Source organism: Austrofundulus limnaeus, unplaced genomic scaffold, assembly GCF_001266775.1.
Source record: "Austrofundulus limnaeus strain Quisiro unplaced genomic scaffold, Austrofundulus_limnaeus-1.0 Scaffold188, whole genome shotgun sequence".
Taxonomy (NCBI): Eukaryota; Metazoa; Chordata; class Actinopteri; order Cyprinodontiformes; family Rivulidae; genus Austrofundulus; species Austrofundulus limnaeus.
Genome location: NW_013952590.1, coordinates 49725 through 61979, shown reverse-complemented (window position 1 = coordinate 61979; position 12255 = coordinate 49725). Strand labels below are relative to the sequence as shown.

Below are 12255 nucleotides of genomic sequence, written 5' to 3'. Positions count from 1 at the left end.
TAATAATAATGTGGATCTAGTTTTAGTATTGCTTTTTTAAGTGTTCAAATTATGTCCAGTTCAACAGTGACGTTTTCAGAAAATTTACAAAAACTGTCCCAAACTTTCCCTGATTGCCTCCTCAGTTTGTTTGTTTGTTTGTTTCTTTGTTTGTTTCTTTGTTTGTTTGTGTCATCTGTACACTGTTTTCATTTTGGTCCTAGAGGACAGCATGGCTCCTGATTGTCCAGCATTTTGTCAAAATCCTGACTGTTTTAGAGGTTTTTTTTCTTTTAATTCCTCTTTTTTAGTAGATTGTTTCAGACCGTCAGTTAAAAGAAAGTACTAGCCCCAGACAACACACACATTGACAATTATCTATTAGTTTGGAATGTTTCCGCAGATAGATGGATGGGTATAAAAGCTCTCTCTCAAGCACACACACATCCGTTGTTTGGATTTTTGAACCACATGGTCCCTAGAGATCAGGCACACTGAGGTCTGCGGTGCCAAGAACTATGAAGCACAATAGACCCCCCCCCCCATCACTCAGTTCCTAAACTGAACAATAGACATTCTTGGCATTCCCCAAGACTTCTTCCACACATTCTCCTCTGTCTCACACACACCTTTCTGGATCTGATTAGAGGCCTGTCTTTAAACTGTTTTGGTTATGATGTCGCCTCAGGTGAAATGTGGACCCTGAAGGGAAAAGATATTTGTTGTGCTTTCAGTCGAGAGACTAACTTCTCCGCTGCATCACTTCAAATGAACAGGATGGACAGAAACTGGAATACAGTTTAGATAAGCTCAGTGGGCTTTAAGTTTATTATAGTAGAAAAAATACAATCCATTCATATAAAAAAAAACTTTATTTAGTGGGAAGCCCATTTTTGGCACTTTACATGTTTTTTTTTATTTTTTATTTTTCAGAGGTCTGGTTGTTTATTCACGGTATCAAAAAAGACACAAGTGTGTTTGTGTCTATATGTATAATATAATTTTTGTGTTTGTGTAATATCAGTAAACATCGGTTATCGGGCATAGCAGCAATAATTGTATCTATTGGCTGAAATGTTCATATCGGTGCATCCCTAGGACAAATATATGATCAAAACTCCTTGTTGGAATTTAGTCATCAATCTTGACTCAGTTTTGAGTATTTAAAACCGATAACTTTACAAACAATTTTAAACCCTCATTTTAATAAACGTTTGGATAAATTGGAAAAAGTTCAGATCACAAAAGAAACTACACACYTACATCGTATTTGTAATCTTTTACATAACGTACACTTATAACATTAAGAGGAAAATAAAACCGTAGCTCATAGCACATCGGTTGGCATCACATTGTTTCTTCAGGCCTTGCATTAGGGTTTATTTTGGTACTCCTGTTTATATGGCACTTTACATGTTAAACCAGAAAAGCCTAAAGGTGATGTAGGAAGAAAGCTAGGGGACAGAAGGGGCAAATAAAAAATGTAAGCGCTTTCTTCTTTAATGCTGGTATTGTTAGAACAACCACAATAATACTGTGTCTAGTTTGATGTATTCCCAAGTAGGGGTGTAAGAAAATACTGATACACTGAAATATTGCGATATTTCATTTCCTGAAACTGTATCGATTCTCAAAAGAACTGTATCGGTTTTTAATTAAGGCTTAATGGATGCATGCTATAATAAGAAATGTGAAATATAAATGCAGTTCTCACTTTTAAAATGATTATTTTTGTATTGGTAATCTTTTGGAGATAAAAATGGGATGCAATGTTGTGTCATGCTTATAATGTTGTTAAAGTTCAACCTTTTAAAATGTTTATTTCCCATTTCTATGGTTGAAATTCAGATTGAAATTCAGATTTCACAAATTCCTGGTATGTTTCAGAGTTTTCATGTTCTGTTTTTACAGTGCAAACATTGGACACAGGTTTAACTTTCTGAATTTTAATTATAAACTATGACACTTTATTCAGTTTGTAGTCATTAATCAAGTTGATTTTCCACCATTTTTTATGTAAATGATGCTGCATGGTATTTTGCAGCTGAATTGACACAGAAAGTAATGATTAGTTACAGTTACATAAATCTGAGTGAATCTTTGCACTCTGCGTGTGGTCTGTTACAGTTGATCTCGCCCCTGTGGCCTGGTTTTTATTAACTGGCCCATTAAGCTGCGACTCCATGAAATACAACACCGGTGTCTTTTTCTCTCTCTCTCTCTCCCACACACAGACGTACATACATTCAAACAGGCTTTAACAGGCAGACAATGTCGCTTCAGACACCCCAAAAGAATTTCTCGAAGTCCGTTTGGAGGCGTATATGAATCAAGAGACGGGGGACTTTGATGCCGTTCATTTCCTTCAGCTCCTCTAAGTTTAATGTTTAATCCTTCAGCAGACAGGGAGGAGGTGTTAAAAGACGGAGAGAATCTTAAAACAAGGCTTGTATGATGATTTAAGGTTGAGGTTCTTGGCAGGTTTTTAAACTTTAGTGGACTGTGTCAAAACTCAATGTAGGATGAAACACAGCACCGTCAGTCAACTTTTACTTTGAAACCCAAAACCTGTTTAAATGTCGCTTTGGGATTGTGCTTAATTAGAGCTAAAGCAGCTAAAACTTGCCACAGAAAAGAATGATGCAGTTTTGACTGGTGCATGACTGAGAAGTTATGTTTCGCGGCTTTGTGGTGGTTTTAAGAGAACGTTTAAAAATAATATTACGAAGGGATTCAAGTAAAACATGTAAAGGCATAAACAAAATGGGCAACAGGGTTAAATAAATAAGAACAGTACTGTTTTTATAAATTAAAAAGAATTCCAACTGGCTGTAGCATTAGACATTATTTGATAAACACTTACTTCAACTATAAAATCGAGACTGTAAAACTACTGTTGTCCAGGGGTGTCAAAGTCATTTTCACTAAGGGCCACATGAGCGTTAAAGTGTTCCTCAAAGGACCAGTTGTAATTAATGTTTCATCCTTAACAGCGACTAAACATGACACATTCCTCATCTCATTGCTCTGGCTGAGCACAGCTAAAAAACAATAACTGAGCTCTATGTGGTATTTCCTGCATAGGAACAGTGTTTTAACGTGTCCTTTTATAAAAACTGAAAAGTACTATGTGTACGACTGACTGAACGTAAAAGTAAAGATAAGACAGTTTTACTCATTGTTGAGTTATGATAAGTAACTGTTGTCTTGAATTCTGAACTATCCCACTTTTTGACAGGAAAGTCCCAAGCAAAATCGACATGAATTATGGGAGATGTAGTTTATGGTCATTGTTGACTTTAAAGCAGCTTATTTTGAGAAATTTATACAGGACTCCTCAACAAAATTTCTCAGGGGGTCACAGTTATTTAAATACAGCAGCTCAGGGGTCAGACAAGTATTATATAGTAATTTATATGTATATGGTGATAACTCCAAGGCTAATTTACTAAACATCACATTTGATCATTTCTACCCATATATTGTGCAGAAAATAGAAACTAATACAAAATATATATATTTAGTCACACATACTGTAGTTTTTTGACTCTGTATTTTAAACTTAACTGTACCTATATCATACTTACTAACCCATCATTCCCAAAATGCATTGAATCGGTAACAAAATGGTAGGTTCTTAAATTAAAAATGTACTAAACAGACAATATTTGGCTATATCTTGGCTAAATTGACTGCTTTTGCTCATGTGAACCACGTTGTTAATTTTCTTTTTCTTTTAAGTTACTTAAAATGTATTGTAGTGATAAAAGTAGTGATAAATGGCTGATTACAGGAACACACACACACACACGGAGTCTGGGGGATTTAGCAGAAACAAACAGCACATTGTGCTGCAGAGGCTAAACTGGACTTCACCCTTCCTGCCATCAGCCTCTGGTATGGGCTTCGTCTCACTGTACTGATTACCTGGAACGTAAAAATGCTCTGTGTCTGTGAAACCTTTGATAATTGCATACTCGATAGCATGTGTGCTTCTAGGCTACACATATGTGCCTTTGAGTGCGTTTATCACTCTGAAATCCATCAGTGAGGGTTCGAGGACCTACAAGGCAAACAGACAGGGGTCTGATTGCACGCTGATACATGCACGCACTTGTGTGCGCACACATACACACAAGAGACCCATAAAGCAAACAAATAGATCCTAATCGGGTGAACACAGGGGGTAGAAGGTAGGAGGTGAGGTTGTTTAGGCTTTCCAGCATAGTTAACCCTTCACCTTTTGGGGGGCAGACAGGGAATGTTAGGAATTTGCTCACACACAACATGCACACTCTTCCATGGAATGTGCAGAAGATATAAGTCACCAGGAAGTCTTTGAAGCCCTCTGAGGGTCCTCGTGTTATTAAGTGTCTGCCGTTTGTCTGGTTGGTTAAACTTTAACACTGGTAATATCAGAGACTCACACCTCTTGAWGTTTTCTCTGCGAGGTTCAAGTCTGGTTACAATGTTGAGAAGTCTGACCACTTTACACTTGGAAGTCATACCAGCTGGAGCCAATACACACAGGTTAGCCATGCTACAGAACAATTTGGTGTCTATTCAGGGTCGGCCACTGATACTTTGTTTACTCAACCCTTACGGTCAACATTTCTCTTGGAAGATGTGCATGCTTATTGGATTTAAACTGAGAAGTTTTAGTGACAGGATGCCCAGAATTTTAAGTGCAAACTATGCTGTTTTTGTTGGGCTGTCTAGGCAAACAAAGACTTGAAGTTATCTTGAAGTTTGTTGTGATTTTGTTGGGAGTTTTTCGACAGAAGACCTAAAACTTCTGTGTTTATGTTTCTTTGCCTACTTTTTTATTTGCCACAGACCTTGTCAAACATTTATCTCAAGCACTGTAGAAGACTGCTTTGTATTACTTATTGTTTTTAGGTATCAATTCTCGTGGATCACAAAATGTCATCAAGTAATCAAACGTGTGGGCATTAAAAATTATTTCGAGGATTTCAAAGTACTTGAGATTGAAGACCTTTTTGTGAATTAAATCCTTCGTCCTCTTCCAAATACTATAGCTAAATTAATGCAGCTTGGTTAGGGACAGATATTTATCATCAKTTGATGTGACTTCTCYAAGTGTTACCTAATCTTCTTYAGCCACTGAATGCAATGCACTSCTTTATCAATTTTCATTAAAAGAGCAACTAAAAGCCTGTACAAGTTGTGGCATTCAATTTCATTGGATTTCCCTGTGATGTGATWCTTACATGGTATTTACAAAAGCAAATGTGCTGGTTCTTGAATTTATATGGTTCTAATTGGTTGTGCTTAGTCCAAAATAATTAAAACAATGTCCTAGGGGTCTACTTCCAGACTACTGAAACTTATTCCAGACAGTAAAAGAAGGGCGTGACCTATAGGGCATATTCACTGCACCAAAATATTAAAACCATTGAGTGGTGAGTGAATTAACATTTTCTTGTTAAAAGGACACCTACCACTAGGTGAGTTATAAGGGGTAAACAGTTCTTAAAATGAACGGGTTGGAGTAAAGGTTGTTTTCAACTTGACTCAAAGCCACAAAGTTAGCCTTGTGGTGGTCATGTGGTTTTGAGACATTCTTTTTCACACACACTTTTCATAGTCAATGAAACACATGGTGCARAGCTCTTAAGAAACCCCTCCCACTGCTGTACATGTCACGGCACAGGTTTCTTTTTGCCAGGGTCTCCATTGGGTCCCTGCATCTGCCATTTGGCCATAAATCTGTCACGAGTAGAGCGCCACACTTTTCGGCAGATGGACTCCTCCGTGCACCATGTCTGTGTCTGAAAGACGAGTCATTGATGGACGTTCTTTCTGGCTGCCTTGACCAACAGCTCCTCAAAGCTATCCCTGTTGCTGGCACGCACAACAGCCGGCTTCAGGGAGCAGAATGTTTAAAGTGAAATGACACCATAGCTTTCCAAAAGCTTTTTTGCATAAACAAACACACCCACAAACTTCTGACCAATCACACAATACTTTGTGCATTCTCCATGGCTACGTTATTTACCTAAAATGATGATAAATTTATCAAAACTCTCTGACCGTAAACAATTTTTTTGTACATTTTTGCCATTTCCGTTGGAAGATAATGTATGTCAGCAAAATGTCTCAAGAATCACTGTACAGGTTTTAATGAAATCCTCAGAAAGTAATCCCTGGAATCAACAACTATTTAACTTTTGGAGTCATGACCACTTCAAGATGGCCTTCATGGCTTAACACACCAAGAGGCATGCATCTTGAAAGTTTCATTAGGAATCCTTCTAGTTTTGAAATTGGAGATTTCTTTTTCTCAAGATTTTGAATTTATTCCCAAATCTTGAAAATAAAACATGTATTCTTTCTTTGTTTCTCTGAGTGACATAAACACCCCGTTGTAAGCTTGCTTTTTTTAAATTTCCCAACAAACTCCTGGGAATGCCAGCTGACTTAAAGTCTAACGTTTTTTTTTTTTGTTTGTTTGGGATTCTCGTACTGTAGAAACTTTAATTTGCAACCAGAGAACATTTATTTATCAGTGCTGCAGAGAGCAGCAGTCAAGCCATGGATATTTCATTATATTCCTGTAACCAAAGTGTGTGGTAAAAGAAATACGACCGTGATAAGAACGTTGATAAGTCTCCTGTTGATCCATCATCGTCCTAACCCATTGTCTTAGTCTATAATTATTTTGCRGACTTTTCTGCTCTCCTGCAGACCTCCCATCCTCTTACATTCCTCGTCTTTCAGCACATTTTGTTTTTCTCATCTCTTTGCCAAAGTTAAAAAGTCTCCCTTCCACCCAACACCACCCTCCACTCGTCTGTCCAACGGTTTCTGCTGTCTTTACTCTTTCAATCTCTTTTTCAAGCTCTGCAAACACACAGGGAGGAGGAAGTACCTCTGCATCCCCCCCCCCCTCCTGTACAACAATAACAGTGTGGAACTCTGGTATAGCAGTCGTCCACCGCTTTATCTGTCCTCCGCAATACTTCCTGCTGGACTGACTCACATATCCTGGTGCAGAGCCAGGCAAGCGAGGCAGGGGGAAGTATAGGATGGGAGAGAGAGAGAGGGGGAATAGAAAGAGCAGGAGGGAGACATAGTCATGTTTTGTCTTTCAGTGAGGGAAGCAAAGGAGGAGGGAGAGGGGATGTTAGGATCATCAGCTGTTTTTTTTTTTCTTTCTTCTCTTGGTCAGAACCTGCTACTTAGTTCTTSACATCAGCTCTTGGACTTTCACGTGTCGCACCTTTGCAGCCATTCTTGACTCTTTTGTCGGACCACAACCAGCCTGYGGATGAAATGTTACTTGTGTGAGTTGGAGAGGAAACTCAGAAAACTTTGGGAACGTTTAGAGATTTTTTTGAARTTGCTTTTTGAGCGGGGTTGAACTTGAAGTCTGGTTATCAGGGATGCTGGGAGCTGAGCTTGGATCAGTGTAACGGTGGATAATCGTGGCGACAGGTAGGTTTAAAAGTTTGCCATTTTAACTTCCATCTATTGAATATTGAAAGCAAAAGCTAAAGTTTAAACGATTTGACTCTTAAATTGTTGAGATAGGCYTGTCTTGATGGGTAATAAATCATTTAATCACAATAAATTAAAATGAGGTTGATAATTTTCCATAGCCTGCTTACCGTATTTGTTTTCTTTGTATCTCCATCTTTTCTACTCCTTAGCATAGGGAGGAGTGAACTCTCGTGTCAGGTATTTGCTAGGCACAAATATCTTTACATTTGTTTAAGATTGTTCTCCAAACAATATTATCGTTTATCGCAATAATTTCTGAGACAATTTGTTGTCCAGCAAAATTTGTTATCGTAGCACTGAGGTGATTGATTTTGTCCAAACACTGTATAATTGCTACCTTGTTCTTGGTCCTTTAAATCATCTAAAGTCTTGCATTTGTTTCTGTCCTTACCTACAACACAAGACAGTGTGGGTCTGTCTGCTTTACTGAGACGACCTGTGTGACTCTGATTATGCGAGATGACCTTTGTGATATCAGTCAGCTGTTTCTCTTTCAGGTCATTAAGTCTGACATTCCAGGATGATTCTTCAGTAGAGTTGTGCCGGATAATGTTTTACTCGGCTTCCACGGATCATTTTCTCTGTTTAATACGCTCAAAAGAGAGGACGTCTATAAATAGAAGCTCGCCAACGTCTTGCTGGTTTTATTGAATTTCTTGGCTTTGGTCACAGTGAAACAGCACAAGTGCAATATAACTTATTATTTAAATGTGTTTTTATAATTTAAGTGCCAGATAATTCTGAGAAAATGGGATTCATGTGATTCTGTTTGGCTTGTTGTTTCCAGCAGTGACATGTTGCCAACTAGATTAGAGTGTCAGAAACAGGAAGGTGGGAGGATTTTTTTTTTTTGGATTATGTTATTAAAAACCTGGCCAGATGTGTGTTCCTTTTTGTGATTTTCGTGTAGGCTTCAAAACTAGTGCTTGCTCAATTTTTAGCAAACTTTTTTGACGCTTTTGACCTGTGGGAGTAATAAAAAAAAAAAAACATTAGCATGTCTAACCCAAACCCATCCACTGTTTCCTTACCGCCTCTAACCCACACAGTCCACTTCACATCTCATATCTACCAAATACTTCAGTGAAAAAACAATCTTTCCCTCTACTAAAAGCAGCTAGATTATAAAAATAAGCTCATTTGTCAACTATGTATTTGTCAAACTTTTATTTCTGTCAAGTTAGGATCTCAAATTTATTCAAAACAAACTGAATTTAGTTATGTAACTTCATTATAGTAGTTATTATAGCTCTTTAGAAACAAATTAAGTGCCGTTTAGATTTCTGAAGATCTCTCTTAGCATTGACGTCTTGCAAATCGTGCTGAGATGGATAAATTCATCTGTCAAGCTTTTCCCACACATTCCGCTGGTAAAAAAAAAAAAGGGAACCACTAATGTGACCAAATTAACATGGTGAGACAGAAAAAATACTGCCTACTTATGTGTTTTGAGACATTCTCTGATAAAAAACAGCAATAGTGCTGCGCTGTCATCGTGTTGTGTTTGAATTTGAAATAGCGAGCCGGGTATTAGTTGARGAAGTAGGACGTGGCGTTGAAACAAGGAGGGGAGGGGAGTCTGCCAAATGTTTGTGTTGCTTTCAATAATGGTATTTTGTCTGGTTGTGCTCAGACAGTTCCCATACATTCAAATGCTAGCACAAAATCATAAACGCACATACGTGCTTGACATAAACTTTCTCAGGGGTTGTTTTCAAGGACATTGTCGGTGAAGTTGAACAATCAGTGGGCTCAGATTGATATCCCTGTTAGGGAGCCAGAACCAGGATGCTGGGGGGGTGGGGGTWGGGGGTGTTTATTTTGGAAATGGGTCTCCTGCTCCTGTTTTATCATAAACAAGAATACTCAAAAATGGTCTTTTCCTCTCCATCGTGGTGCCAGGAACCACATTCCTCTTCCAAAATTGTACCTCAGTGTTGTTGGACCCACTGTACCAAGCAGCTTTCTGAAATGAGACCAAGAATAGCATCATTTCACATTTTTTGTACTTTAGAAGAACTAACTTAGAGCTGTTGTTGGGAATTCAACTTTAGGCTGTTTGTTTAAGCATTTTCAAAGCCACTTTTAAGTTAAGCAAGTTAAGATTAAGAGATAGGTCAGATGGGTTCAAGATTTAAACTGCATGATGTTGGTATCAGTATTATCAGTACTGTATATGGATTGGTCTGTATACCTTTACCTCAATGACAAAAATCAGATGTACATTATTATGGAGTAAAAAAAAGTTAATTTGGGTCACTTTTATTTGCAGTGTGAATAGCCCAAATCTTAGAATAGCTATCCAGTTAGAGGTAAGTCTACTCTGTTAATACTTTGGCTTTATTTTTTTACTTTATTGACAAGTGCACACTGAATATGCAACTGGGTAATAAAATCTATCAAAACAGGAATCCCTTCTAAGCCTATAGGCATCATCATTGACCTCATACTGACACTATATTTATCTTGATATCTAGGTGTCAAAACACTTTCAAGAACAATTATTTAACACTGCACAGCCTGGCGCGACTGAACTACAAACCCAGGTTTGGCATTTTTGCRTTAGCCCTTATGGTCCAGCTCCACCTGGAGAGCTGTGGTTTCAATCGGGCCGGGCATGCATGTAAGAATCAAGTGTACAATAAACCAAAACATGTCAAGTTTGACTCCTCTTGTCAACTGAGACATGTCCAAGTCTTAGGGAAGTCTCGATAAGTCAAAGTCTAAACTACAACGAGACAAGCTCACAAGTCTGCATTCATCCAAGTAAAGTCAATTTTGCATCGTTATTCCTTTGAATCAAAGTCAAAGATACATTMCAGTCTCCTGTTAACTAAAATTTGACCAAATCCTTGAATCTCAAAGACTCAGAAAGTAAAAGTGTAAAAGTTTCACATCAGTGTAGATGAGCAAGACRAAATTGAAATGAAAACAAGTCAAAATCAATTTATCAGTCAGTTCAAATACATTTTGGAGATGCTCAACTGCATTTAGAAAAGTCAAGTTTAAATTTAAAGACAAGTTTGATTTTGCTCTGGTTTAAGGCTATAGTTATGTACACACTGAAGGTCTTAATGCTCTTTTATTGGTGTGAACACATTATATTTTAAARGCGACTTCCATCTGACTCCAGTGTAAACTCTCCACGGCCCTGATGCGACCTGCATTGGCAGAAGATGATGAGATGTCACATTCAATTAGCTGTTTACAAGTATGCTACTTGTTAGYGTGTTGATTCTGAAGTTCAGTCAGAGCCAATTAAATCTGACATGCTTGTTTAGTTCAGTGTTTATATTTGAAGTAGCTTTTGACTGAATGCTCCAGTGCAGCATTTTAGTTTTGAAACAAGCAGCGTGCTAAAAGTCAAGTATCGATTGATTAAATTTAGTATCGCTGCAGTCCGAGACCAACAACAATATAACTATCATTAGTTTCTGTGGATTCTCAGTCATCCAGGACGTGGAAAATTAAAAGAACAAAGACAAAGAAACTGGACTTGTTCTATAGCTGAAGATGTGGAGAAACAAGACTTAAACCACATGACTCGAGGTTAATATCATCATTATTGGATCAATMYGCTCTCTTCCACCTCACAGATGAAATTTGACACGAGTGTTCRCACTGCAGTCGCTTTGAAACATCAGTATGTGTYGGATTTGAAAAAGGAAAAAACAGATTTTTTTGCATTCAGACTGTCATGAAAATATCCGATATGGGTCGCATAGTACTACGGAATCAGATTTGAGTTGCTTGTGTCTGCAGTGTGAAGTAGCCTAAGTCTCTGTTTTTGTGTTAAGTTTTAAATAGCAAATTTTAACCACATTATTTTATGTCTTATATAAATATRTATTTTTAACTTTAAGGTTTCTCTATTTGGCTTTAGTGCCCATTCTCAATATTGGATATTCCATTTAGCCTCATTGAGTTTATTTAGTTGAATATGTATGTTTTTTTTTAAACAGTCATTTAGTGTTTTCTCAGTTACAGATTTGATACCTAAATGTTTTCACTTCCGAGTGTTTTGTAAAGTCAGTGGCTTACAYGAGGAAGGCTTATAGCAAACCTCACATTTCTGACTTTAAATCGGATCCAATCTTAGGCCACAAGTCAGCAGCTTTTCTCTGCCCTTCACTTCCACCCAGCAGCAGGATTCCCACCAGTGTGTTGTTTTAAAAAACATAAAGTTCTTTCAGACTCAAYGAACGAAACATTTACAGCTGTCCGCTCACCTTTTATGTTTTTCCTCCTCTTTGTTTTTTCATCACACATTGACAGTTTATCAACAGGAGGTTCAGTTGAATCTGGCCTGTGTGTGAGATCAGAAGTCCGTCAGAGGGAAACAGTGAATATCTCGGGATGTGCTGGATTGCCTGGCTTTAGATCAAACCAGGAAAACCAAATGTGTGTTTGTAAGATGAGTTTTTAAGAGTAGACGTTCAAACAAACTTGTGAGGAAGCCGTTGCCACAAAATCTGCCGCTGTAGGTTTATGCTTCACTTACTGTATGAGCAACACACTCACAGCTGTGCTTCTGAGAAAGTATGTTATCTTTGTGATCTTAGCTGGAAGGAATCACGTTTGGGCAAAAAGACTGTGTTCAAAGCTTGACGGTCCTGTTGACRCCAAGAAAAAAGTCCTTTTTGTGACGAGTCCTCACCGGGGTCTTTCCCTCTCCTTCATTCACAGGCGCAGCGTTCCTCTCATCAGACCCCACTCCTGGCACTTGGCGAAACTGTCAGAGCCGCTCCTGCC

General features: G+C 38.1%; 1 protein-coding gene across 1 annotated transcript in view; it reads left to right on the top strand.

Annotated features, from left to right (window-relative positions):
• Positions 1-12255, top strand: part of shroom4 (shroom family member 4) — a 138452-nt gene that overhangs the window by 98007 nt on the left and 28190 nt on the right. Inside the window, exon 3 of the mRNA XM_014018252.1 lies at positions 12190-12249. Coding sequence (XP_013873706.1) covers positions 12190-12249 — 60 coding nt within the window. The remainder of the gene's footprint in view (positions 1-12189; positions 12250-12255) is intronic.